Source organism: Somniosus microcephalus, chromosome 16 (genome assembly GCF_052327205.1).
Source record: "Somniosus microcephalus isolate GS21.2 chromosome 16, FLI_Smic_1.0, whole genome shotgun sequence".
Taxonomy (NCBI): Eukaryota; Metazoa; Chordata; class Chondrichthyes; order Squaliformes; family Somniosidae; genus Somniosus; species Somniosus microcephalus.
The window spans coordinates 2,868,953-2,895,413 of record NC_141002.1 but is presented as its reverse complement, the minus strand read 5'-3'; the positions used below and the strand labels follow the sequence as shown (position 1 = coordinate 2,895,413).

General features: G+C 50.6%; 1 protein-coding gene across 1 annotated transcript in view; it reads left to right on the top strand.

The window, feature by feature from the left end:
* The window catches only part of LOC147105941 (lysine-specific demethylase 7B-like), a 195,498-nt gene that overhangs the window by 84,325 nt on the left and 84,712 nt on the right, over nucleotides 1-26,461 (top strand). Inside the window, 6 exon segments of the mRNA XM_086009771.1 lie at nucleotides 4,748-4,972; nucleotides 5,062-5,189; nucleotides 7,480-7,634; nucleotides 14,697-14,771; nucleotides 14,774-14,793; nucleotides 24,411-24,562. Coding sequence (XP_085865897.1) covers nucleotides 4,748-4,972; nucleotides 5,062-5,189; nucleotides 7,480-7,634; nucleotides 14,697-14,771; nucleotides 14,774-14,793; nucleotides 24,411-24,562 — 755 coding nt within the window.

The window sequence follows — 26,461 nt, the reverse complement described above, 5'->3', positions numbered from 1 at the left end:
ATCTCTGTCCACATGGATTCTATTTCTATTTTGCTGATAGCTGCATCACTTTTTTCTACTGCCATTGTTATCCCTAATAAGTACAGCTCCATCTCCTCCTTTTCCCCTCTCTATCTCTTCTAAATGTGTTCTACCCGGCAATGTTTAATTCCCAGTCCTGATTTTTCTGTAGCCATGTCTCAGTAATCCCTACTATGTCCGGTTCCTCACAATGCATGATTGCCTCCAGCTCCCCTGTTTTATTACGGACACTGTGCATTGCTGTAGAGACAGTTTAACTCATTTTTAATAGCAGTTCCTTTCACTTTATTTTTAACCATCTTTTTACACTCCTGTTCTGTAACTCTATTTATTGCCTGGCTATCAATAGTTCTGAGAGAGGGAGCTCCAGGAATTTGACCCAGTGACTCTGAAGGAGCGACGATATATTTACAAGTCCGGATAGTGTGTGACTTGGAGGTGATGGTGTTCCCATGCACCTGCTGCCCTTGCCCTTCTAGGTGGTTAGAGGTCGTGGGTTTGGGAGGTGCTGTTGGAGAAGCCTTGGCGAGATAGACTTATATAGCGCAGAAAGAGGCCCATCGTGTCTGCGCCGGTCATCAAGCCCTGTCTATTCTAATCCCATTTTCCAGCACTTGGTCCGTAGCCTTGTATGCTATGGCGTTTCAAGTGCTCATCTAAATGCTTCTTGAATGTTGAGGGTTCCTGCCTCTACCACCCTTTCAGATTCCAACCACCCTCAGGGTGAAAAAGTTTTTCCTCAAATCCCCTCTAAACCTCCTGCCCCTTACCTTGAACCTATGCCCCCTTGTTATTGACACCTCTACTAAGGGGAAACGTTCCTTTCTATCTACCTTATCTATGCCCCTCATAATTTTGTACACCGCAATCAGGTCCCCCCTCAGCCTTCTCTGCTCTAAGGAGCACAACCCCAGCCTGTCCAGTTTCTCTTCATAGCTGAAGCGCTCCAGCCCAGGTAACATCCTGGTGAATCTTCTCTGCACCCTCTCCAATGCAATCACATCCTTCCTATAGTGTGGCGACCAGAACTGCACACAGTATTCCAGCTGTAGCCTAACTAGCGTTTTGTACAGCTCCATCATAACCTCCCTGCTCTTGCCTTCACTAGCCGAGGCACAGAATATAAGTATCCCATATGCCTTTTTAACCACCTTATCTACTTGTCCTGCTGCCTTCAGGAATCTATGTACATGCACACCAAGGTCCCTCTGATCCTCTGTCCTTCCTAGGGTCCTACCATTCATTGTGTATTCCCTTGCCTTGTTAGTCCTCCCAAAATGCATCACCTCCCGCTTTTCAGGGTTAAATTCCATTTGCCACTGTTCTGCCCATCTGACCAACCCGTTTATATCGTCCTGTAGCCTGAGGCTTCCCTCCTCGCTATTTACCACCCCACCAATTTTCGTGTCATCTGCGAACTTACTGATCATACCTCCTACATTCATATCTAAATCATTAATGTACACTACAAACAGCAAAGGACCCAGCACCGATCCCTGCGGTACACCACTGGACACAGGCTTCCAGTCACAAAAACAACTTTTGACCATCACCCTCTGCCTCCTGCCACTAAGCCAATTTTGGATCCAATGTGCCAAATTGCCCTGGATCCCATGGGCTCTTACCTTCTTGACCAGTCTCCCATGTGGGACTTTGTCAAAAGCCTTACTGAAGTACATCAACTGCACTATCCCTCAGAATTTTTTCCATTAATTTCCCTACCACTGATGTTAGGCTCATGGCCTGTAATTCCCTGGTTTATCCCTACTACCCTTCTTGAATAATTAGCTGTTCTCCAGTCCTCTGGCACCTCCCCTGTGGCCAGAGAGGTTCTGAAAATTTGTGTCAGAACCCCTGCAATCTCCTCCCTTGCCTCACACAGCAGCCTGGGATACATCTCATCTGCAGTGCATCTTGTAGATGGTACAAACTGCAACCATGGTGCGCCAGTGGTGGAGGGAGTGACTGTTTAAAGAGGTGGATGAGGTGCCAATCAAGTGGGTTGCTTTGTCCTGGGTGGTGCTGAGATTGTGGAGTGTTTTTGGAGCTGCACGCACCCAAGCAAATGGAGAGTATTCCATCACACTCCTGACTTGTGCCTTGAAGTTGGTGGAAAGGCTTCGGGGAGTCGGGGGTTGAGACACTCTGCAGAATACCCAGCCTCTGACTTGCTCTTGTAGCCACAGTATTTATGTGGCTGGTCCAGTTAAGTTTCTGATCAATGGTGACCCCCCCCCAACCAGAATGTTGCTGTTGGGAGATTTGGCGATGGTAATGCCGTTGAATGTCAACGTGTGATGGTTAGACACGCTCTTTTGTTTGAGATAGTCATTGCCTGGCACTTGTGTGGCGTGAATGTTACTTGCCACTTTTCAGCCAAAGCCTGAATGTCATCCAGGTCTTGCTGCATGCGGGCATGGACTGCTTCATTATCTGAGGAGTTGCGAATGGAACTGAACACTGTGCAATCATCAGCGAACATCCCCGCTTCTGACATTATGGAGGGAAGTTCATTGATGAAGTAGCTGAAGATGGGCTGAAGATTTTTTGGGCCTAGGACACTGCCCTGAGGAACTCCTGCAGCGATGTCGTGGGGTTGAGATGATTGACCCCCAACAACAAGCACGGTGGCATAGTGGTTAGCACTGTTGCCTCACAGCGCCAGGGACCCGGGTTCGAATCCGGCCTCGGGTGACTGTGTGGAGTTTGCACATTCTCCCCGTGTTTGCGTGGGTTTCCTCCGGGTGCTCCGGTTTCCTCCCACAGTCCAAAGATGTGCGGGTTAGGTTGATTGGCTATGATAAATTGACCCTTAGTGTTAGGGGGATTAAATACGTGGGGTTACGGGGATCGGGTGGGATATGTGTCGGTGCAGGCTCAATGGGCCGAAATGGCCTCTATCTGCACTGTGGGGTTTCTGTGATTTCTGTGAACTACAACCATCTTCCTTTGTGCTAGGTATGACTCCAGCCAGTGTATAGTTTTCCCCCTGATTCCCAGTGACTTCAGTTTTACTAGGGCTCCTTGATACCACACTCGGTCAAATGCTGCCTTGCTGTCAAGGGAAGGCTCTCGCACCTCATCTCTGGAATTCAGCTCTTTTGTCCATGTTTGGACCAAGGCTGTAATGAGGTCTGGAGCCGACTGGTCCTGGCGGAACCCGAACTGAGCATCGGTGAGCAGGTTATTGGTGAGTAGGTGCCGCTTGATAGCACTGTCAGTGACCCCTTCCATCACTTTGCTGATGATTAATGATTGAGAGTAGACTGATGGATTTGTCGTGCTTTTTGTGGACAGGACATACCTAGGCACTTTTTCACATTCGGGTAGATGCCAGTGTTGTAGCTGTACTGGAACAGCTTGTCTAGAGGTGCAGCTAGTTCTGGAGCACAAATCTTCAGCACGACAGCCAGGATGTTGTCTGGGCCCATAGCCTTTGAGCGCACTGAATACAGCAGCTGTTTCTTGATATCACGTGGAGTGAATCGAATTTGCTGAAGACTGGCTTCTGTGTTGGTGGGGACCTCAGGAGGAGGCCGATATGGATCATCCACTCTGCACTTCTGGCTGAAGATGGTTGCAAATGCTTCAGCCTTGTCTTTTGCACTCACGTGCTGGGCTCTGTCATCATTGAGGATGGGGATATTCATGGAGTTTCCTCCTCCCGTTAGTTGTTTGATTGTCCACCACCATTCATGACAATGTGGCAGGACTGCAGAGCTTTGATCTGATCCGTTGATTATAGGATTGCTTGGCTCTGTCTATAGCATGCTGCTTCCGCTTTTTAGCTTGCATGTAGTCCCGTGTTGCAGCTTCCCCTGGTTAGCACCGCATTTTTAGGTATACCTGGTGCTGCTCCTGGCATGCTCTTCCGCACTCCTCATTGAACCAGGGTTGATCCCCTGGCTTGATGGTAATGGTAGTGTGAGGGATATGCCAGGCCATGAGGTTACAGATTGTGGTGAAATACAATTCTGCTGATGCCCCACAGCGCTTCATGGATGCCCAGTTTTGAGCTGCTAGGTCTGTTCTGAATCTATCCTATTTAGCATGGTGGTAGTGCCACACAACACGATGGAGGGTGTCCTCCGTGTGAAGACGAGATTTCATCTCCACAAGGACTGTGCACTGGTCACTGTCATGGACAGATGCATCTGCGACAGGTAGACCGGTGAGGACAAGGTAAAGTAGGTTTTTCCCCTCGTATTGGTTCTCTCCCCACCTGCTGCAGTCCGAGTCTGGCAGCTATATCCTTCAGGCCTCAACCAGCTCAGTCAGTAGTGGTGCTGACGAGCCACTCTTGGTGTTGGACATTGAAGCCTTCCACCCGGAGTACATTATGTGCTTTTTCCAAGTGGTGTTTAACATGGAGTACTGATTTATCAGCTGAGGGATGGCGATAGGTGGTAATCAGCAGGAGGTTTCCTTGCCCATGCTTGACCTGAAGCCATGAGACTTCATGGGATCCAGAGTCAATGTTGAAGACTCTCAGGGCCACTCCCTCCTGAATGTATACCTGTGTGTGTATGGTGGTGGTTTTACCAGTTGATGTCAGTGTGTAGTTGTGTTCTGTTGTGACCAGAGCGAAGGCATTGTTAGCGAGAGATGGTCAACAGAGGGGTATGAATATGAAGCTAAAATCAGTCTAGAGAGTGGTTTGGCTGATTTTGAGCCTCTGCGCACTGTGTAGCAGCCCTTTGTATAAAGCTTCTGTGTGTGTTTGCAGGAGATGAACACTGGAAACAAACCTGTGAAATCTCAGGGAATCATGGCTACAGTGCCCGTCACACGGATCACTCAGGACAAGAGTTGTTCCTTCAGTGTAAGCCCGGGTAAGAGGAAATGCAGGAGGCTGAGAGATCCCTCGAACAGGACACACTCGGACCTGGACATTCTGGAGCTACACACCCGCGAAGTGTTGAAGAAGATGGAGATGGCTCAGTGGGGTGAGGTAGGTGGAGTGCAACTCTGCACTGGGTTAAAGGTGAAGAGGCAAAGAATTCCCCTACCCATGTTCCTGTGAATGTGTTTCGTTAACAGGATAATATGTCCAGCTCCACGTTGAGAGTGAAGATCAGCAGGATCTCACCACCATCTTCGGCAGTGACTGAGAAAGGCCCCAGTCACAATAACTTGCAGCTGGTGCTATCAAAGGGAAGGATCATTAGGTATGTGCCATGGCGTTGAGTTTTCAAGGGCTTTCAAAAGTCCCGCTCCTTTGTTCTGTCTTCCCCATCCACTTCATGTGGACCCACTTCCCCATCCACTTCATGTGGACCCACTGAGTCATTGGCTATTTGTAGCTAGGAATGGAGGCACATCACCTTAAGGGAGCCATAGATGTTTAAAACACAGAAGGCGGCTGTTTGGCCCATTGTGCCTGTGCCAGCTCAATGCCAGACCAACCCAAAACTAAATCCCACTGACCTCTTTCCATAGCCCTGTGTTGTTCTGCATTCAGATATTTATCCCTTAAAAGTTGCAATGGTCTCTGCCTCAACCACTCCCTGTGGCAAAGCACCCCAAGCTCCAGCAATCTCTGTGTAAAGAAAGTTTGCCCAACCTCTCTGTGACAATTTTAAATTGATGATCTCTTGTTACTGACTCCCCAACCACATGACACATTGCCTGCCCCTATTCACTCTATCAAAACTCCTCTTCATTTTCAAAAGCTTTATTAAATCTCCTCTTAGCCTTCTCCGCTCCAGTGGAAAGAGTCCCAGTATCTTGAGTCTCCAGTTTCCCTTCCCTGGCATTATCCGGGTGAATCTACACTGTGCGTTGTCTATGGCTTTAATGTCCCTTCTATAATGGGCCACCCAGAACTTCACAAGGTACTCTAACTGAGCTCATTAATGGTTTGTACAAATTTGTCATTGCTTTCTTATTCTTGTATTCTGTGCCGCTTATTTATAAAACTCAAAATGCTGTTGGTCTTTTTATGGCTTCATCTGCCTGCACGCGCACTTTTAAGGTATTAGGTCTCTCTGTTCATCCACATCTATCAGTGTCATTCCATTCACTGGATACTCCCATTCCTTGTTTTTGCTCCTGAAATATATTACCTCACACTTCTCTGCATTAAACTGTATCTGCCATTACTCTGTCACTATTCTCCCAAAGTCTTTCACTGTTTGCCAAACCTGTGCTCTCATCAAATGTCGAACTTGTCCTCCCTGTGCGGAAGTCCAACTTATCCATATATACAAAGAGCAAAAGGAGATCCAGCACTGTGACCCCTGGGGTACACCAGTTACAATCCTTCTCCAGTCCATGGGTGTTCCCAGTTACAGCAACGATTTTCTGTCTAAAAATCAACTTCCTATCCCTGCTGCAGCATTTCCTCTTATACCATCAACCTCAATGTTTCTAAAAAGCCTCCCATGAGACACCTTATTGAATGCCATTGAAAATCCACATACAACACATCTACGTTCTTTCCTTTATCTAATCAGTCACTTCTTGGAAAAACTGTACTAAATTGGTAAAACAGGACAATTCTTTAACAAATTTGATTAACCTGTGCATTTCAAAATGCTCACTCATTTTATCCTGAATTATGGATTCTAAGCGTTTGCACATAACTGCGTTAGACTAACTGATCTCACTTCATCTTTCTCTCCTTTCTTGAACAAGGCTTTTACATTGGCTACTTTCTACTTCCCTCGGACGATTTGAATATTGAAAGAGGATTGAAGTGTTGTGGCCAGAGCCTCTACTATCTGCTGCCTGGCTAGCCCACTCTCTGCAGGGCCTTGTACAGGGGAATGACAGTTGGGGGAGGGGCAGCTGCAGGCCTGCCCACTGGCCTTAGGGCTCCTGCTGCAAAGCTTGAAGATTTAGAGGTGAGGGCAAAATATGCCCGTGCCCCACACGCGGTGTGTTCTAGTTCAGGGAATCTCCCCACCCACCGCGCGCACACAGAGTCGGGTGGGAGGTTAAGGTGGTACAAGTCTGAATCCCGATCCCAACCTGCCCACTTCAGGTTTTAATGGAGACGGGGGGGTGGGGGGGTAAATGAGCAGCTAATCTGCTCCCAGAAGGCAGGTTAGCATTTAAAATCTGATAATGAGGCTGGAAGCCTTGCTTTTAACTGGCTTTGCAGGTTTAACTGTGGCCGGCCGGGGATCCCGGGCCTCGGGAATCCTGGCAGCTGCAGCGAGGCTGGACGGCCTCGGGGAGCACTTCTTGTGGGCCAGGAGGAGCAGGAGTGCTTCCACCTGGCCCTGCCAAGCTCCCCCACCATCAGACTCCCCGGGGTCAGGGATCAGACCTCTCACTGAGATCGCCGCCCCCCCCCCCGTGGGATTCCTGTGCATTACCAGGCTCCCCCCCCCCTCCCCCGCACTGCTCCCGGCGGGTCCAATGATTAAAATTCCTCCCAGTGTGTTATAGTTCAGGGAGTCTCCCCACACACCGTGTTGTAATTCACTGAACCGTCCTTTTTTAACCCTCCAGTCATGACGGGGACGAGTTGATGGAGTTTGAGCAGTGCAGCACAGACAGTGAAGCTGATGAAGGGGAGCGATCAGATGAGCAGGGCAGTGGGCTGCAGGAAGCAGATAGCTCTGATTGGGAGGATGAGAAACCTGAGTCTCAAAACCCACTGAACAGTAAGTCTGTATACCCAACCTCTCTGGTCTTTATTAAATGTATACCTATGACTTTCTAAAATCAGATATTTAATTGAAGGATGTCAACAAGAGAAAATGCCCAGGTGCTTCAGAAAGATGAATAATTCACCTCTAAAGCGCTTCGCATGGCTCCAAGTCTGCAGTCGAACAACCTGCCAACTCCCAGGGCTAGAAATTCAGTCGGTTAGCGCCTGGCGGGGGGCGCCCAGGCAGTAGCACTGCGGCGGGGCGAATCCTGCGCTGCGCGGCAAATTGGCTGGCCCTGTAGCGATGGCAATAACCGCACCTCGGTCCCTTTCGCCATGCCGAGTGTGCAACGCTCACTGGGCGCCCCATCTGCAAACTTCAGTAGCGCCCCCTGCCTTACTGCCTCGCGCCGACAGCGCCAGGGAGGGGAGGTGTGAGCCAGCTGGCTGGTGGGGCGCTACTTAAAGTGATGTGACCCAGCTGTCAAGGAAGGTCCGTTCCAATGGTCAGTTATAAGTGGCAGAGAGCGCAGGATGTATCTGCAGCCAAATAAAGGCTGCTTGGTCCCCGGAGTGTTGCCAGCTGTCCAAGGACTTTGCATTTCATCCTACAGCATATCGCCGTTCTGCACTCCCCGAATCATTGGGGGCTGGTGTGCAGACTCCAGTGACCCTCCCCTTTAATGGCTGGAAGGCGCCTGCACCAATGCTCACCTCCGATTACACAACACCTCATATTCATTATTGCTTGAAGCCTAACGCCACTCACCTACGCCATTAGCGCCTGATTTAGCGCTCCCCTGCATTCTTTGAGCGCTGAGACTGAATTTAGCAGGCAGCGAGTTTGATTAGCACCTGATACTAAAATTCCAACTTCTCAAAAGTTAGCGGCCCTTCCTGGGCGAGACTCGATGTATCCTCCCCAGTGTCCACACTCCAGAACTCTTTATCTCAAGGGGCCTGGTATACAAAGGGGAGGAAGTGATGCTTCAGGTGTACAAAGCTCTGGTTAGACACCACTTGGAGCACTGCGTTCAGTTCTGGGCACCGCACCTCAGGAAGGGCACGATGGGCCGAAATGGCCTCCTTCCGTGCTGTAACTTTCTATGATTCTATAAGGACATATTGGCATTGGAGGGGGTGCAGCGCAGTCACCAGAATAATACCTGGGCTGAAAGGTTAAATTACGAGGACAATTTGCATAGACTTGAGTCCAGAGGATTGAGTGTTCTAATTGAGGTGTTTAAGATAATTAAAGGATTATGGAGTAGATAGAGGAAACAGATTCCCACTGGAGAGTGGGTAGTAGAGGAGGTAGATTCAAAGTCATTGGCAAAAGATCGAGAGGGGAGATGAGGAGAAATGATTTCACTCAGAGTTGTCGGGATCTGGACGCTCTACCTGAAGTGGTGAAAGCTGATTCCCTAAATTTATGGGGGGGGGGTTTGGGGGGAGCAGTGTGACGGGGGGTTTGGGGGGGGGCAGTGTGACGGGGGGTTTGGGGGGAGCAGTGTGACGGGGGGTTTGGGGGGAGCAGTGTGACGGGGGGTTTGGGGGGAGCAGTGTGACGGGGGGTTTGGGGGGAGCAGTGTGACGGGGGGTTTGGGGGGAGCAGTGTGACGGGGGGTTTGGGGGGAGCAGTGTGACGGGGGGTTTGGGGGGAGCAGTGTGACGGGGGGTTTGGGGGGAGCAGTGTGACGGGGGGTTTGGGGGGAGCAGTGTGACGGGGGGTTTGGGGGGAGCAGTGTGACGGGGGGGTTTGGGGGGAGCAGTGTGACGGGGGGGTTTGGGGGGAGCAGTGTGACGGGGGGTTTGGGGGGGCAGTGTGACGGGGGTTTGGGGGGGCAGTGTGACGGGGTTTGGGGGGGCAGTGTGACGGGGGGTTTGGGGGGGCAGTGTGACGGGGGTTTGGGGGGGCAGTGTGACGGGGGTTTGGGGGGAGCAGTGTGACGGGGGGTTTGGGGGGGCAGTGTGACGGGGGGTTTGGGGGGAGCAGTGTGACGGGGGGGGTTTGGGGGGAGCAGTGTGACGGGGGGTTTGGGGGGAGCAGTGTGACGGGGGGTTTGGGGGGGCAGTGTGACGGGGTTTGGGGGGGCAGTGTGACGGGGGGTTTGGGGGGGCAGTGTGACGGGGGTTTGGGGGGAGCAGTGTGACGGGGGGTTTGGGGTGGCAGTGTGACGGGGGTTTGGGGGGGCAGTGTGACGGGGGGTTTGGGGGGAGCAGTGTGACGGGGGGTTTGGGGGGAGCAGTGTGACGGGGGGGTTTGGGGGGAGCAGTGTGACGGGGGGGTTTGGGGGAGCAGTGTGACGGGGGGGTTTGGGGGGAGCAGTGTGACGGGGGGTTTGGGGGGGCAGTGTGACGGGGGTTTGGGGGGAGCAGTGTGACGGGGGGTTTGGGGGGGCAGTGTGACGGGGGGTTTGGGGGGAGCAGTGTGACGGGGGGGTTTGGGGGGAGCAGTGTGACGGGGGGTTTGGGGGGAGCAGTGTGACGGGGGGTTTGGGGGGGCAGTGTGACGGGGTTTGGGGGGGCAGTGTGACGGGGGGTTTGGGGGGGCAGTGTGACGGGGGTTTGGGGGGAGCAGTGTGACGGGGGGTTTGGGGTGGCAGTGTGACGGGGGTTTGGGGGGGCAGTGTGACGGGGGGTTTGGGGGGAGCAGTGTGACGGGGGGTTTGGGGGGAGCAGTGTGACGGGGGGGTTTGGGGGGAGCAGTGTGACGGGGGGGTTTGGGGGAGCAGTGTGACGGGGGGGTTTGGGGGGAGCAGTGTGACGGGGGGTTTGGGGGGGCAGTGTGACGGGGGGTTTGGGGGGGCAGTGTGACGGGGGTTTGGGGGGGCAGTGTGACGGGGGTTTGGGGGGGGTTTGGGGGGCAGTGTGACGGGGGGTTTGGGGGGTTTGGGGGGGCAGTGTGACGGGGGGTTTGGGGGGAGCAGTGTGACGGGGGGTTTGGGGGGAGCAGTGTGACGGGGGGTTTGGGGGGAGCAGTGTGACGGGGGGGGCAGTGTGACGGGGGGTTTGGGGGGAGCAGTGTGACGGGGGGTTTGGGGGAGCAGTGTGACGGGGGGTTTGGGGGGAAGTGTGACGGGGGTTTGGGGGGAGCAGTGTGACGGGGGGTTTGGGGGGGCAGTGTGACGGGGGGTTTGGGGGAGCAGTGTGACGGGGGGGTTTGGGGGAGCAGTGTGACGGGGGGTTTGGGGGGGTGAGCAGTGTGACGGGGGTTGGGGGAGCAGTGTGACGGGGCGTTTGGGGGGAGCAGTGTGACGGGGGGTTTGGGGGGAGCAGTGTGACGGGGGGTTTGGGGGGGCAGTGTGACGGGGGGGTTTGGGGGGGAGCAGTGTGACGGGGGGTTTGGGGGGAGCAGTGTGACGGGGGGTTTGGGGGGAGCAGTGTGACGGGGGTTTGGGGGGGAGCAGTGTGACGGGAGGTTTGGGGGGAGCAGTGTGACGGGGGGTTTGGGGGGAGCAGTGTGACGGGGGGTTTGGGGGGAGCAGTGTGACGGGGGGTTTGGGGGAGCAGTGTGACGGGGGGTTTGGGGGGAGGCAGTGTGACGGGGGGTTTGGGGGAGCAGTGTGACGGGGGTTGGGGGGGCAGTGTGACGGGGGGTTTGGGGGGAGCAGTTGTGACGGGGGTTGGGGGGAGCAGTGTGACGGGGGGTTTGGGGGGGAGCAGTGGGACGGGGGGTTTGGGGAGCCGTGTGACGGGGGGTTTGGGGGGAGCAGTGTGACGGGGGGTTTGGGGGGAGCAGTGACGGGGGGTTTGGGGGGAGCAGTGTGACGGGGGGTTTGGGGGGAGCAGTGTGACGGGGGGTTTGGGGGGAGCAGTGTGACGGGGGTTTGGGGGGAGCAGTGTGACGGGGGGGTTTGGGGAGCAGTGTGACGGGGGGTTTGGGGGGAGCAGTGTGACGGGGGGTTTGGGAGCAGTGTGACGGGGGTTGGGGGGAGCAGTGTGACGGGGGGTTTGGGGGGAGCAGTGACGGGGGGTTTGGGGGGAGCAGTGTGACGGGGGGTTTGGGGGGAGCAGTGACGGGGGGGTTTGGGGGGAGCAGTGTGACGGGGGGTTTGGGGGGAGCAGTGTGACGGGGGGTTTGGGGGGAGCAGTGTGACGGGGTTTGGGGGGAGCAGTGTGACGGGGGGTTTGGGGAGCAGTGTGACGGGGGGTTGGGGGGGAGCAGTGTGACGGGGGTTTGGGAGCAGTGTGACGGGGGTTGGGGGGAGCAGTGTGACGGGGGGTTTGGGGGGAGCAGTGACGGGGGGTTTGGGGGAGCAGTGTGACGGGGGGTTTGGGGGGAGCAGTGTGACGGGGGTTTGGGGGGGCCGTGTGACGGGGGGTTTGGGGGGAGCAGTGTGACGGGGGGTTTGGGGGAGCAGTGTGACGGGGGTTTGGGGGGAGCAGTGTGACGGGGGGTTTGGGGAGCAGTGTGACGGGGGGTTTGGGGAGCAGTGTGACGGGGGTGTTTGGGGAGCCGTGTGACGGGGGGTTTGGGGGGAGCAGTGTGACGGGGGGTTTGGGGGGAGCAGTGTGACGGGGGGTTTGGGGGAGCAGTGTGACGGGGGGTTTGGGGGGAGCAGTGTGACGGGGGGGTTTGGGGGAGCAGTGTGACGGGGGGTTTGGGGGAGCAGTGTGACGGGGGGTTTGGGGGGAGCAGTGTGACGGGGGGTTTGGGGGGAGCAGTGTGACGGGGGGTTTGGGGGGGAGCAGTGTGACGGGGGGTTTGGGGGGGGGCAGTGTGACGGGGGGTTTGGGGGAGCAGTGTGACGGGGGGTTTGGGGGAGCAGTGTGACGGGGGGTTTGGGGGAGCAGTGTGACGAGGGGTTTGGGGGAGCAGTGACGGGGGGTTTGGGGGGAGCAGTGTGACGGGGGGTTTGGGGAGCCGTGTGACGGGGGGTTTGGGGGGAGCAAGTGTGACGGGGTGTTTGGGGGAGCCGTGTGACGGGGGGTTTGGGGGGCTGTATGACGGGGTGGTGGGGGCACTGAGATTGTGGGGGGTTAGGTGGGTGGGGCACTGAGTACTGGGAGTAATGGTCAAGTTTCAGAGCGCTGGTCAGACTGCACCCTCAGCACTGGCTCCAGTTTTGATCACTGAGACACAAGGTAGACATTCAAGTGTTGGAGGAGTGCAGAGGAGCCACAAGGTACTCTGTAGTGTTGGGCACCTCAGTTCAGGGAAAGGACTGTAGACATTTGGGCTTTACAGCCCGGAAAGGAGACATCTGAGAGGTGTGCTTATTGAGGGACACACAATTGTTAAGTGTATGCCAAGGTAAATGCATAAAATTCCTCTGAATTTAGTTAAGACTAGGATATGGGTAACTACACATTCAAACTATTAGAAGACAAATTTAGGACTGATATCAGAAAATGATGAGTCCATCGGATTGACTCCTGAGTGAAGTAGTTGAAGCAAAAACCCTGGAATCATTGAAGGAACAAGTGAATCCTGCAACGGGGGCAATTCTGTCATGGACGTGTAATGTTATGTTTATTATTGACCAGCCAACCTCCCAGTTTGAATGGGACTGGCACTTGAGCCCAGCATTCTTCCTGAGTGGCTCCAGTGTGAGTTATTGTCAACTAACAACTATTTGGTCTTGGTTGCGATGCTATCAAAAAGGTTGAATAACATGTTTACTGTCAAGGTTCACACATGATGAACGATCACAGAAAAGCTTTCTTCTCTCTCTCCTGAAGGAAGAAGTGGGGAGAAAGTTAGTTTGGGAGGCCCACTGCTAAGATTTGCCTGCAGTGAATGCAACAGTTGGGCTGCTACATGTTCTCAGAGTTGCAGGTAACTGGCCGGTGATGTAGCTGAGGAAATCCTGGAAACTGAGTTCAAACTCGTTTCTGGATGCGCTTGTCCATTCTGGGGTAATAGATTGACCTGATTATTGTGCCTCAGCTCTTCATAGAATCACAGAATAGTACAGTACAGAAGGAGGCCATTCAGCCCATCGAGTCTGCGACAGCTCGTTCCAAGAGCAATCCAGTTAGTGTCTCTCCCCGCTCTTTCCCCAAATCCCTGCAATTTTTTCTCCTAGTATTTATCAATTCGCTTTTGAAGGCTAATGTTGAATCTGTATCCACCACCCTATCAGGCAGTGCATTCCTAACCACTTGTGTAAAAATGTTTTTCCTCATGTCGCCTCTGGTTCTTTTGCCAATCATCTTAAATCTGTGCCCTCTGGTTATCGACTCTTCAGTCATTGGAAACAGTTTCTCTTTATTTACTCTATCTAAACCCTTCATGATTTTGAACACCTCTATCGAATCTCCTCCACCTTCTCTGCTCTGAGGAGAACAACCCCAGTTTCTCTAGTCTATCCGTGTAACTGTAATCCCTCATCCCTGTCACCATTCTTGCATCTCTTCTGCACCCTCTCCAAAGCCTTCACGTCCTTCCTAAAGTGTGGTGCCCAGAATTGGACACAATCCTCCAGCTGGGGCCGAACTAGTGTTTTATAAAGGTTTAGCAGAACTTCATGACTTTTGTACTCTGCCTCTATTTATAAAGCCCAGGATCCCAGAGACCTATTAACTGCTTTGTTAACCTGTCCTGTCACCTTCAGAGATTTGTGCACAAACTCCCCCAGGTCTCTCTCTTCTTGCACCCCATTTAAAGCGGCACCATTTAGCCTGTATTGTCTCTCCTCATTCTTCCTACCAGAATGTTTCACCTCACTTTTCCGAGTTGAATTTCAGCTGTGACGTGTCCGCCCATTCCACCAGCCCTGTCTGTCTTGAAGTCTATTACTATCTTCCTCACTGTTTACTACATTTCCAAGTTTTGTGTCACCTGCACATTTCAAAATTGTGCCCTGGAGCCCCAAGTGCTTATTGTGAGAACAATGCAAGCTGTCAGCTGTGTTTGGTGTCTGATTCAAGTAGACAATAGTTGCCGAGGAACATGCGAACATAGGAACAGAAGGATGCCATTCAGCCCCTTGAGCCTGTTCCGCCATTCAATCAGATCATGGCTGATCAGTACCTCAAATCAATTTATCTGTCTTCGATCCATATCTCTTGATACCCATACCAAACAAAAATCAATCGCTCTCTGTCAACCACTGTCCTTTCTTTGCAGAGTTCTTCGAGAGCGTAAAAACCGAACTCCGAGATGGAATATCCCAAACCTCTGACCTGTCCGACTCTGATGATGTGACAAGGAATGCAACATACAGGTACCTGCTTTAGTGCTCTGTCCATTCATGTACTGCTACATTGTAATCCGAGACAGTGACAGTCAGAGAGTCATAGAGTTATACAGCACAGAAAGAGGCCCATCGTGTCCGCGCTGCGCCAGCCGTCAAGCCCTATCCATTCTAATCCCATTTTCCAGCACTTGGTCCGTAGCCTTGTATGCTATGGCGTTTCAAGTGCTCATCTAAATGCTTCTTGAATGTTGAGGGTTCCTGCCTCTACCACCCTTTCAGGCAGTGAGTTCCAGATTCCAACCACCCTCTGGGTGAAAAAGTTTTTCCTCAAATCTCCTCTAAACCTCCTGCCCCTTAAATGTCCTGCTATTACCTCCTTAATAATGGATTCCAGCATTTTCCCAATGACAGTATCACTAGAGAAAAAGTACTCGGCAAACGAATGGGACTAGGCGTTTCTGTGGCCGTAGACGTGAATCCAGGATGGTTTGTTGCCTCCCTGGTGCCAGGGTCAAGGATATCACTGAGCGGCTGCAGGGCATTCTGGAGGGGGAGGGTGAACAGCCAGAGGTCGTGGTCCACATTGGTACCAACGACATAGGTAAAAAGAGGGATGAGGTCCTGCAGCAAGAATTTAGGGAGCTAGGTGAAGGATTAAAGAGCAGGACCTCAAAGGTTGTAATCTCTGGATTACTCCCGGTGCCACGTGCTAGTGGGTATAGGAATAGGAAGATAGAACAGATGAATGCGTGGCTAAAGGGATGGTGCAGGGGGGAGGGCTTTAGTTTCCTGGATCACTGGGTCTGCTTCTGGGAAAGGTGGGACTTGTACAAGTCGGACGGTTTACACCTGAACCAGAGGGGAACCAATATCCTTGCGGGGAGGTTTGCTAGCACTGCTGGGGGGGGTTTAAACTAACTTGGCAGGGGGATGGGGTACAGAGTGGAGCTATAGTAGGGGGTGATTTACAGCCAAATACAGAGGAAAAAACAAGTCAGCTGGGAAGGCAGAGCAAATATGTGAAGGCAAAAGGGAATATGGCAGGGCTGGAAGGCATTTATTTTAATGCAAGGAGTCTTGCAAATAAGGTGGATGAACTGAAGTTGTTGTTGAACACATGGGAGTACGATATTGTTGCTATCACGGAGACATGGTTGAGGGAGGGTCAGGACTGGCAGCTCAATATTCCGGGGTATAGAATCTTCAGGCGAGACAGAGGGGGGTGTAAAAGGGGAGGGGGTGTTGCAATATTAATTAAGGAGTCAATTACTGCTGTAAGGAGGGATGATATATTAGCGGGTTCCTCTAATGAGGCCTTATGGGTAGAACTTAAAAACAAAAAGGGGGCAAGCACTTTGCTGGGAGTGTACTATAGGCCCCCAAACAGTCAGGGGGAGATAGAGGAACAGATATGTAGGCAAATCTCAGAGAAGTGAAAATAATAGGGTAATAATAGTGCGGGATTTCAACTTCCCCAATATAAATTGGGATAGTCAGAGTGTGAAAGGCTTAGAGGGTGCAGAATTCTTAAAGTGCATCCAGGAGAGCTTTTTGAGCCAACATGTAGAAAGTCCTACAAGAGAGGGGGCGGTACTGGACCTAATTCTGGGGAATGTAGCCGGGCAAGTGGTGGAAGTGTCAGTAGGAGAGCATTTTGGCGACAGTGACCATAATTCGGTGAGATTTAAGGTGGTCATGGAAAAAGACAAAGACGGCCCGGAAATAAGGGTTCTAAATTGGGGGAAGGCTGATTTTAATATGATAAGGCAGGATCTGGCCAAAGTGGACTGGGAGCAGCTACTTATAGGAAAATCCACATCAAAGCAGTGGGAGATTTTCAGAAGGGAAATAGAGAGAGTACGACGCCAACATGTTCCTGTAAAGGTCAAGGGTGGGACCAACAAGCAAAGGGAACCTTGGATGACAAGGGATATACAAAAATGCATTAGAAATAAAAGGGGGGCTTTTGGCAGTTACAAAAGACTAAAGACGGAAGAAGCCCTAGAGGAGTATAAAAAGTGCAGGGGCATACTTAAAAAAAAGAAATTAGGAGGGCGAGGAGGGGCCATGAAATAACACTGGCGAGCAAAATAAAGGAAAATCCTAAGATGTTTTATAAGTATATTAAGGGCAAGAGGATAACCAGGGAAAGGGTGGGGCCCATTAGGGACCAAAGTGGCAATCTGTGTGTAGAGCCAGATGATGTAGGCGGGGTTTTAAATGAATTTTTTGCATCTGTGTTCACTATGGAGAAAGACGATGCGGACATAGAAATCGGGCAAGGGGACTGTGACATACTTGAACATATTAGCATCGAGAGGGAGGAGGTGCTAGCGGTTTTAGCAGGCCAAAAAGTGGATAAATCCCCAGGCCCGGACGAGATGTATCCCAGGCTGCTGTGGGAGGCAAAGGAGGAGATTGCAGGGGCTCTGACACAAATTTTCAGAACCTCTCTGGCCACAGGGGATGTACCAGAGGACTGGAGAACAGCTAATGTAGTACCATTATACAAGAAGGGTAGCAGGGATAAACCAGGGAATTACAGGCCAGTGAGCCTAACATCTGTGGTAGGGAAATTATTGGAAAAAATTCTGAGGGACAAAATTAGTCTCCACTTGGAGAGGCAAGGATTAATCGGGGATAGTCAGCATGGCTTTGTCAAGGGTAAATCATGTCTGACAAATCTGATTGAATTTTTCGAGGGGGTGACTAGGGGGGTGGATGAGTGAAATGCTGTGGATGTGGTTTACATGGACTTCAGTAAAGCTTTTGACAAAGTCCCACATAGGAGACTGGTCAAGAAGGTAAGAGCCCATGGGATCCAGGGTGCCTTGGCGCGTTGGATCCTAAACTGGCTGAGTGGCAGGAGGCAGAGGGTGATGGTCGAAGGTTGCTTTTGTGACTGGAAGCCTGTGTCCAGTGGGGTACCTCCGGGATCGGTGCTGGGTCCCTTGTTGTTTGTGATCTACATAAATGATTTGGATGAGAATGTAAAAGGTATGATCAGTAAGTTCGCAGATGACACGAAAATTGGTGGGGTGGTAAATTGCGAGGAGGAAAGCCTCAGGCTACAGGACGATATAAACGGGTTGGTCAGATGGGCGGAAAAGTGGCAAATGGAATTTAACCCTGAAAAGTGCGAGGTGATGCATTTTGGACGGACAAATAAGGCAAGGGAATACACAATGAGTGGTAGGACCCTAGGAAGTACAGAGGGTCAGAGGGACCTTGGTGTACATGTACATAGATCCCTGAAGGCAGCGGAACAGGTAGATAAGGTGGTTAAAAAGGCATATGGGATACTTGCCTTCATTAGCCGAGGCATAGAATATAAGAGCAGGGAGGTTATGATGGAGCTGTACAAAACGCTGGTGAGGCCACAGCTGGAGTACTGTGTGCAGTTCTGGTCACCTCACTATAGGAAGGATGTGATTGCTTTGGAGAGGGTGCAGAGAAGATTCACCAGGATGTTACCTGGGATGGAGCGCCTCAGCTATGAAGAAAGGCTAAACAGGCTGGGGTTGTTTTCCTTGGAGCAAAGAAGGCTGAGGGGGGACCTGATTGAGGTGTACAAAATGATGAGGGGCATAGATAGGGTAGACAAAGAGGAACTTTTCCCCTTAGTAGGGGGGTCAATAACAAGGGGGCATAGATTCAGGGTAAGGGGCAGGAGATTTAGAGGGGATTTGAGGAGGAACTTTTTCACCCAGAGGGTGGTTGGAATGTGGAACTCAATGCCTAAAAGGGTGGTAGAGGCAGGAACCCTCACAACATTCAAGAAGCATTTGGATGAGCACTTGAAATGCCATTGCATACAAGGCTATGGACCAAATGCTGGAAAATGGGATTAGACTGGACAGGGATGGATGGGCGGCGCAGACACGATGGGCCGAAGGGCCTCTTTCTGTGCTGTAAAACTCTGACTCTATGACTAAAAGCCGACAAGTCCCCTGGACCTGATGGCCTGCATCCTAGGGTCTTAAAAGAAGTGGCTGCAGAGATAGTGGATGCTTTGGTTGTAATCTACCAAAATTCCCTGGATTCTGGAGAGGTTCCAGCAGATTGGAAAACCGCAAATGTAACGCCCCTATTCAAGAAAGGAGGAGGCAAAAAGCAGGAAACTATAGGCCAGTTAGCCTAACATCTGTCATTGGGAAAATGCTGGAATCAATTATTAAGGAAGTAATAGCAGGACATTTAGAAAACCATAATGCAATCAAGCGGAGTCAACATGGTTTTTGAAAGGGAAATCACGTTTGACAAATTTACTACAGTTCTTTGAGGATGTAACGAGCAGGGTGGATAAAGGGGAACCAGTAGATGTAGTGTATTTGGATTTCCAGAAGGCATTTGATAAGGTGCCACATAAAAGATTGTTGCACAAGATAAGAGCTCACTGGGTTGGGGGTAATATATTGGCATGGATAGGGGATTGGCTAATTAACAGAAAACAGAGAGTTGGGATAAATGGGTCATTTTTCGGTTGGCAATCAGTAACTGGTGGGGTGCCACAGGGATCAGTGCTGGGGCCTGAACTATTTACAATCTATATTAATGACTTGGATGAAGGGACCGAGTGTACTGTAGCCAAATTTGCTGATGATACAAAGATAGGTGGGTTAGCAAGTTGTAAGAGGACACAGAGTCTGCAAAGGGCTATAGAGAGGTTAAGTGAGTGGGCAAAAATTTGGCAGATGGAGTATAATGTGGAAAAATGTGAGGTTATCCACTTTGGAAGGAAGAATGAAAAAGCAAATTATTATTTAAATGGAGTGAGACTACAAAACACTGCGGTACAAGGGATCGGGGGGTCCTTGTACATGAAACACAAGGTTAGCATGCAAGTACAGCAAGTAATTAGGAAGGCTAATGAAATGTTGGCCTTTATTGCAGGGGTTATGGAGTATAAAAGTAGGGAAGTTTTGATGCAACTTTACAGGGCGCTGGTGAGACCACACCTGGAGTACTGCGTACAGTTTTGGTCTCCTTATTTAAGACAGATATACTTGCATTGGAGGCAGTTCAGAGAAGGTTCACTCGGTTAATTCCTGAGATGAAGGGGTTGACGCATGAAGCATGGAAGGTTGAGCAGGTTGGGCCTATACTCATTAGAGTTTAGAAGAATGAGAGGTGATCTTATTGAAACATACAAGATTCTGCGGGGGATTGACAGGGTAGATGCGGGGAGGATGTTTCCCCTAGTGGGGGAATCTAGAACTAGGGCATAGTTTCAGAATAAGGGGTCGCCCATTTAAGACGGAGATGAGGAGGAATTTCTTCTCTGAGGGTCGTGAATCTTTGGAATCTCTACCCCAGAGAGCTGTGGAGGCGGAGTCAGTGAATCTATTCAAGGCGGAGATTGACGGACATTTGAACTACAAGGGGTATGGGGAGAGAGCGGGAAAGTGGTGCTGAGGCCAAGATTGGATCAGCCATGATCTTATTGAATGGTGGAGCAGGCTCGAGGGGCCGAATGGCCTACTCCTGCTCCTGTTTATTATGTTCTTATGTTCAAACTCTGACTACCTGATCGTCAGTGAGCGAGCAGCTCAGTGGGTCTCACTGTTTTGGGGACTTTGGCACCTCCAATGATGTCCGTCAGTGTTATACTATTGCTGGGTGGTTTGGGGCGGATCCTTGGCGCAGTGTGATTTAGCACTGATCTGCTGTACCATGGGGTGGTGGGACTCAGCATTGTGCTTGTGATTCCACACTCGGAGCATTGAGAGACTATGCTTTCCCTGGGGAGGGACCTCTTATGGGCAACATTCAGTTACAGGCCTACTCACCCTGCATCCTGGATAGAAGATAGTGTAAAAGACAATCTGTTCCTGTGGCTAAAAGCATCTCGATAGAAATTCTCTGGTCCATTGCTAGGCTGCAGTGACATAAAAGTAGAAACCTAGGAACAGGAGTAGGCCATTCCGCCCCTCGAGCCTGTTCCACCACTCAGTTTGCTCATGTCTGATCGGTACCTTGACTCCATAGTCTTTAATACCCTTGCCTAACAAAAATCTATCAATCTCAGTTTTGAAATTGACCCCCAGCCTCAACAGCTTTTTGGGGGAGAGTGTTCTGGATTTCCACTGCCCTTTGTGTGTAGAAATGCTTCCTGACATCACCCGTGAATGGCCCAGCTCTGATTTGAAGGTTACACCCCCTTGTCAGGTCTCCCACCAGTTTAAATAATTTCTCTCTACCATATCAAATCCCTGAATCATCTTAAGCACCTCAATTCATTCACCCCTTAATCTTCTATATTCAAGAGGATACAAGCCGAGTCTATGCAACCTGTCCTCACAATTTAACACTGCTACCATTCTTGTGAATCTGTGTGGTACCCCCTCCATGACTAATATATCCTTCCTGAGGTGCGGTGCCCAGAGCTGAATGCAGTACTCCAGCTGGGGTCTAACCAGAGCTTCATACAACTGTAGCATAACTTTCACCCCTTTGTATTCCAAACCACTTGAGATTAAGGCCAATATTCTATTGGATTTTTAATTTTAATTTTTAGTGATGTCTGTACTTGGACCCGTAAATCTCTCTGTTGTTCCACAGTTCCCAGCTTTTCACCATTGAGAGAATACTCTGATCGATCTTTCTTAGGACCAAATTGGATGTCCTCACACTTTCCCACATTGAACTCCCATCTGCCAGTTTTGCCCACTCACTTAATCGATCAATGTACCTTTGCAAGTTTCTGCTCGTGTCAACACTCTTTACTGCATCATCAGCAAACTTAGATATACGGCTCACTATTCTTTCATCCAAGTCATTTATAAATATAGTGAAAAGCTTAGGCCCCAGTACAGATCCCAGGGGACACCACTAGTCACATCCTGCCAATTGGAGTACACGTCCATGATCCCTGCTCTCTGTCTCCTACCTCTGAACCAATTGCCTGCCCAAGTACTGCAAATAGATTGCCTCCAATTCTATGCGCTCTCGTTTTTAACAGTCTCCTATGTGGAACCTTATCGAAGGCCTTCTGGAAGTCCATATAAATAACATCCATAGACACACTCTTATCTACCACTTCAGTTACCTCCTTAAAAAATTAACTAGGTTCGTCAGACACAACTTACTCTTTACAAATCTATGCTGGCTTTCTCTAATCAGCTCATACATTAAGTGCAGGTTATTAAAGTAATGGTCCAATCAAATGCATTTAGTGTTGGGCTAATAATGTGGGAGAACTGTGTGCTGCTCCTGAAAGGTGCCAGCTCTTGCTACAGGTCCCTGCTGCCCTCTGGTACTGTGTGGCCATTCTTCATGTGTGAGCCTAGACAGTGAGTATTGGCAAGCTACTCACCATGGGGACATCACAATCAAAGCCCATCCTGCAACAATCACATACCCACACTTTCCATCAGGGTCACAGAAGTGTGAGGTAATGCATTTGGGGAGGGCTAACAAGGAAAGGGAATACACATAACTGGTACGACACTGAGTAGTGTAGAGGAACAAAGGGACCTTGGATTGCATGTCCACAGATCCCTGAAGGTAGCAGGCCAGGTAGATAAGGTGGTTAAGAAGGCATACGGAATGCTGGCCTTTATTAGCTGTGGCATAGAATACAAGAGCAGGGGGGTTATGCTTCAACTGTATAAAACACTAGTTAGGCCTCAGCTAGAGTACTGCATGCAGTTCTGGTCACCACATTACAGGAAAGATGTGATTGCACTAGAGAGGGTACAGAGGAGATTTACAAGGATGTTGCCGGGAGTAGAGAATCTTGGCTATGAGGAAAGACTGGATAGGCTGGGTCTGTTTCCCCTGGAACAGAGGAGGCTGAGGGGAGACCTTATTGAGGTGTATAAAATTATGAGGGACCTAGATAAAGTGGATAGAAAGGACCTATTTCCCTTAGCAGAGGGGTCAAAAACCAGGGGGCACAGATTTAAAGTAATTGGTGCAAGGTTTTGAGGGGCAATTTCTTCACCCAGAGGGTTGTGGGGGTCTGAAACTCACTTCCTAAAAGGGTGGTAGAGACAGGAACCCTAACCACATTTAAGAAGTACTTGGATGTCCACTTGGGATGCTGTAACCTGCAGGGCTACAGACCAAGAGCTGGGAAGTGGGATTAGGCTGGATCGCTCTTTGTTGGCCGATGCAGACACGATGGACCGAAATGGCCTCCTTCCGTGCTGTAACATTCTATGATTCTATGGATGAGCAGAAATTTCCTCCAACTAAATATTGGGAAGACCAAAGCCATTGTTTTCGGACCTTGCCACAAACTCTGTTCCCTAGCCACCGACTCCATCCCTCTCCCTGGCAACTGTCTGAGGCTGAACTAGACTGTTCCAAACCTTGGTGTCATATTTGACCCAGAAATTAGCTTCCAACCACCTATCTGCACCATCACAGAGACCATCTATTTCCACCTCCATAACATCGCCCGACTCTTCCACTGCCTCAGCTCATCTGCTGCTGAAACCCTCGTCCATGCCTTTGTTTGTTCTAGACTCGACCATTCCAATGCTCTCCTGGCCAGCCTCCAACTTTCTACCCAAAGTAAACTTGAGGTCATCCAAAACTCTGTTGCCAGTATCCTAACTCGCACCAAGTCACATTCGCCCTACATTGGTTCCTGGTTAAGCAACACCTTGATTCTAAAATTCTCATCATTGTTTTCAAATCCCTCCATGGCCTTGCCCCTTCCTATCGCAGTAACCTCCTCCAGCCCCACAAACGCCCCCCCCCCCCCTCCAAACCGAGATATCTGCGCTCCTCCAATCCTGGCGCCTCGATTTTAATTGCTACACCATTGACGGCCGTGCCTTCAGCTGTCTAGGCCCTAAGCTCTGGAATTCCCTCCCTAAACCAGTCCAAAGATGTGCAGGTTAGGTTGATTGGCTATGATAAATTGACCCTTAGTGTTAGGGGGATTAAACACGTGGGGTTACGGGGATAGGGTGGGATATGTGTTGGTGCAGGGGTTACGGGGATCGGGTGGGATATGTGTCGGTGCAGGCTCGATGGGCCGAAATGGCCTCTATCTGCACTGTGGGGTTTCTGTGATTCTGTGATAAACCTCTCCACATCTCTACCTCTCTTTCTTCCTTTAAGACAGTCCTTAAAAAGTACCTCTTTGACCAAGCTTTTGGTCACCTGTCCTAATATCTCCTTATGTGGGTCGGTGTCAGATTTTGTTTGATAGCGCTCCCATGAAGTGCATTGGGACGTTTTACTACGTTGTTGTTCACAGAATCACAGAAACCCCACAGTGCAGATAGAGGCCATTTCGGCCCATCGAGCCTGCACCGACACATATCCCACCCGATCCCCGTAACCCCTACACCAACACATATCCCACCCTATCCCCGTAACCCCACGTATTTAATCCCCCTAACACTAAGGGTCAATTTATCATAGCCAATCAACCTAACCCGCACATCTCTTGGACTGTGGAAGGAAACCGGAGCACCCGGAGGAAACCCACGCAAACACGGGGAGAATGTGCAAACTCCACACAGACAGTCACCGAGGCCAGATTCGAACCTGGGTCCCTGGCGCTGTGAGGCAACAGTGCTAACCACTATGCCACCGTTGTTGTTGTTGTTAAATGTCAACTCGGCATAGCCTGAGAATTTTCAGTTCTTTATTGTCTCCAACACTAATGTGAATTTTTACTGCAGAGAGTGGACTCTTGGCATGAGGAGTCCCGCCAGTCAGATGGTAGTGAGAAGAATGGGTTGACTAACAATTCGAAGACTGAGAGGTCCCAGCAAGCTCCGGATAAGCCCAGGACGAGCCTGAAGCGCTGCAAGAAGGACAGCACAATTGAGAGGTAAGGACAGGGAGGCGGGACTTCAGTTATGTGGAGAGACTAGAGAAGCTGGGATTGTTGTCCTTGGAGCAGAGAAGGTTAAGGGAAGATTTGATAGAGGTGTTCAGAATTACAAAGGGTTTTGGTAGAGTAAATAGGGAAAAAATTCTCATCTCATCTCCCCTCTGGTTCTTTGGCCAATTATCTTAAATTTGTGTCCTCTGGTTACCAACCCTCCTGCCAGTGGAAACAGTTTCCAGTGGCAGGAGGGTTGGTAACCAGAGGACACAGATTTAAGATAATTGGCCAAAGAACCAGAGGGGAGATGAGATGAGAATTTTTTTTTACACAGCGAGTTGTTGTGATCTGGAATACACTGCCTCAGGTTGGTGGAGGCAGATTCAATAATAACTTTCAAAGGGGAATTGGATGTGTAGTTGAAAAGGAGAAATATATGGGGCAGCTGGATTCACCACAGGGCATGTGGGTGGCCGAATGTTCCCTGGATCGCAACTTCCAGGAGGTGGTCACCCCACAGCCAAAGAGTTCAGAAAAGCAAGTGGGTGGCCACCCGGAAGAGTAGGAAGAGGCAGGCAGTGCAGGAGTCCTCCGGGAGTGTGAGGACACCTCAAAGGAGTCCAGTCCCGAGCCTGGCACTGTGAGGTAAAGGACTGCACAGCGGGTACAGCAAAGTGTCAGAATGCAGTAGTAATTGGGGATTCGATAGTCAGAGGGACAGACAGGCAGTTCTGCTACCATCGACATGAAACCCGTATGGTATGTTGCCTCCCTGGTGCCAGGGTAAGGGACATCATTGAGAGGATGCAGAATATTCTGCAGAGGGAAGTGGTCCATGTTGGAACCAACGACATAGGGAGCAAGAGGGTGAGGTCCTGTAGTCAGAGTTTAAGGAGCTAGGGAGGAAGTTTAAAAAGCAGGACTTCAAAGGTAGTAATCTTTGGATTACTCCCACTGCCACATGCTAGTGAGAGTAGAAATAGGAGGATATGGCAGGTTAATGCGTGGCTAGAGAGGTGTTTAAAATCATGAACGATTTAGATAGAGTAAATAAAGAGAAATGGTTTCCAGTGGCTGAAGGGTTGATGACGAATGGGCACCAATTTAAGGTGATTGGCAAAAAAAAACAGGTGACATGAGGAAAAACTTTTTTAGGATTAGGAATGCATTGCCCAATGCATGGTGGGTACAGATTCAATAGTAGCCTTCAAAAGGGAATTGGATAAATACTTGCAGGAGAAAAAGTTGCAGGGATATGGGGAAAGAGCGGGGAGTGGGACTAACTGGGTTGCTCTTGGAAAGAAACGGCGCAGAGTCACTGGGCTGAATGGCCTCCTTCTGTGCTGCCCTATTTGATTCTATGCAGGGCCATGGGGAAGGAGCAGTGGAGTGCGACTAATTGGATAGCTCTTTCAAAGAGGTACAGGCACGATGGATCATCAATTTAAAATCATTACTAAGAAGTGGGTTAGGAGAAATGGGGCATGGAATGAAGGCTTTGCCACAGGTAGTAGTTGAGGCAGAGACCATCGCATCTTTTAAGAGAAAATTGTATGAATATTTGAACCCAAGGAAGATACAGCGCTATGGGGAGAGTGTGTGGCTGTGGCATTAGTTTGGGATTGATACAGCGCTATGGAGAGTGAGGCAGTGGGAGTAGTTTTGGATTGATACAGTGCTATGGAGAGAGAGCGGGGCAGTGGGATTCGTTTGGGATTGATACAGCGCTATGGAGACAGTGGGGCAGTGGGATTGCGACAGTGCTATGGAGAGAGCCGGAGAGTGGGATTGAGAGTGCTATGGAGAGAGTGGGGCAGTGGGATTGAGACAGTGCTATGGAGAGAGTGGGATTGAGACAGTGCTATGGAGAGAGAGTGGGATTGAGACAGTGCTATGGAGAGA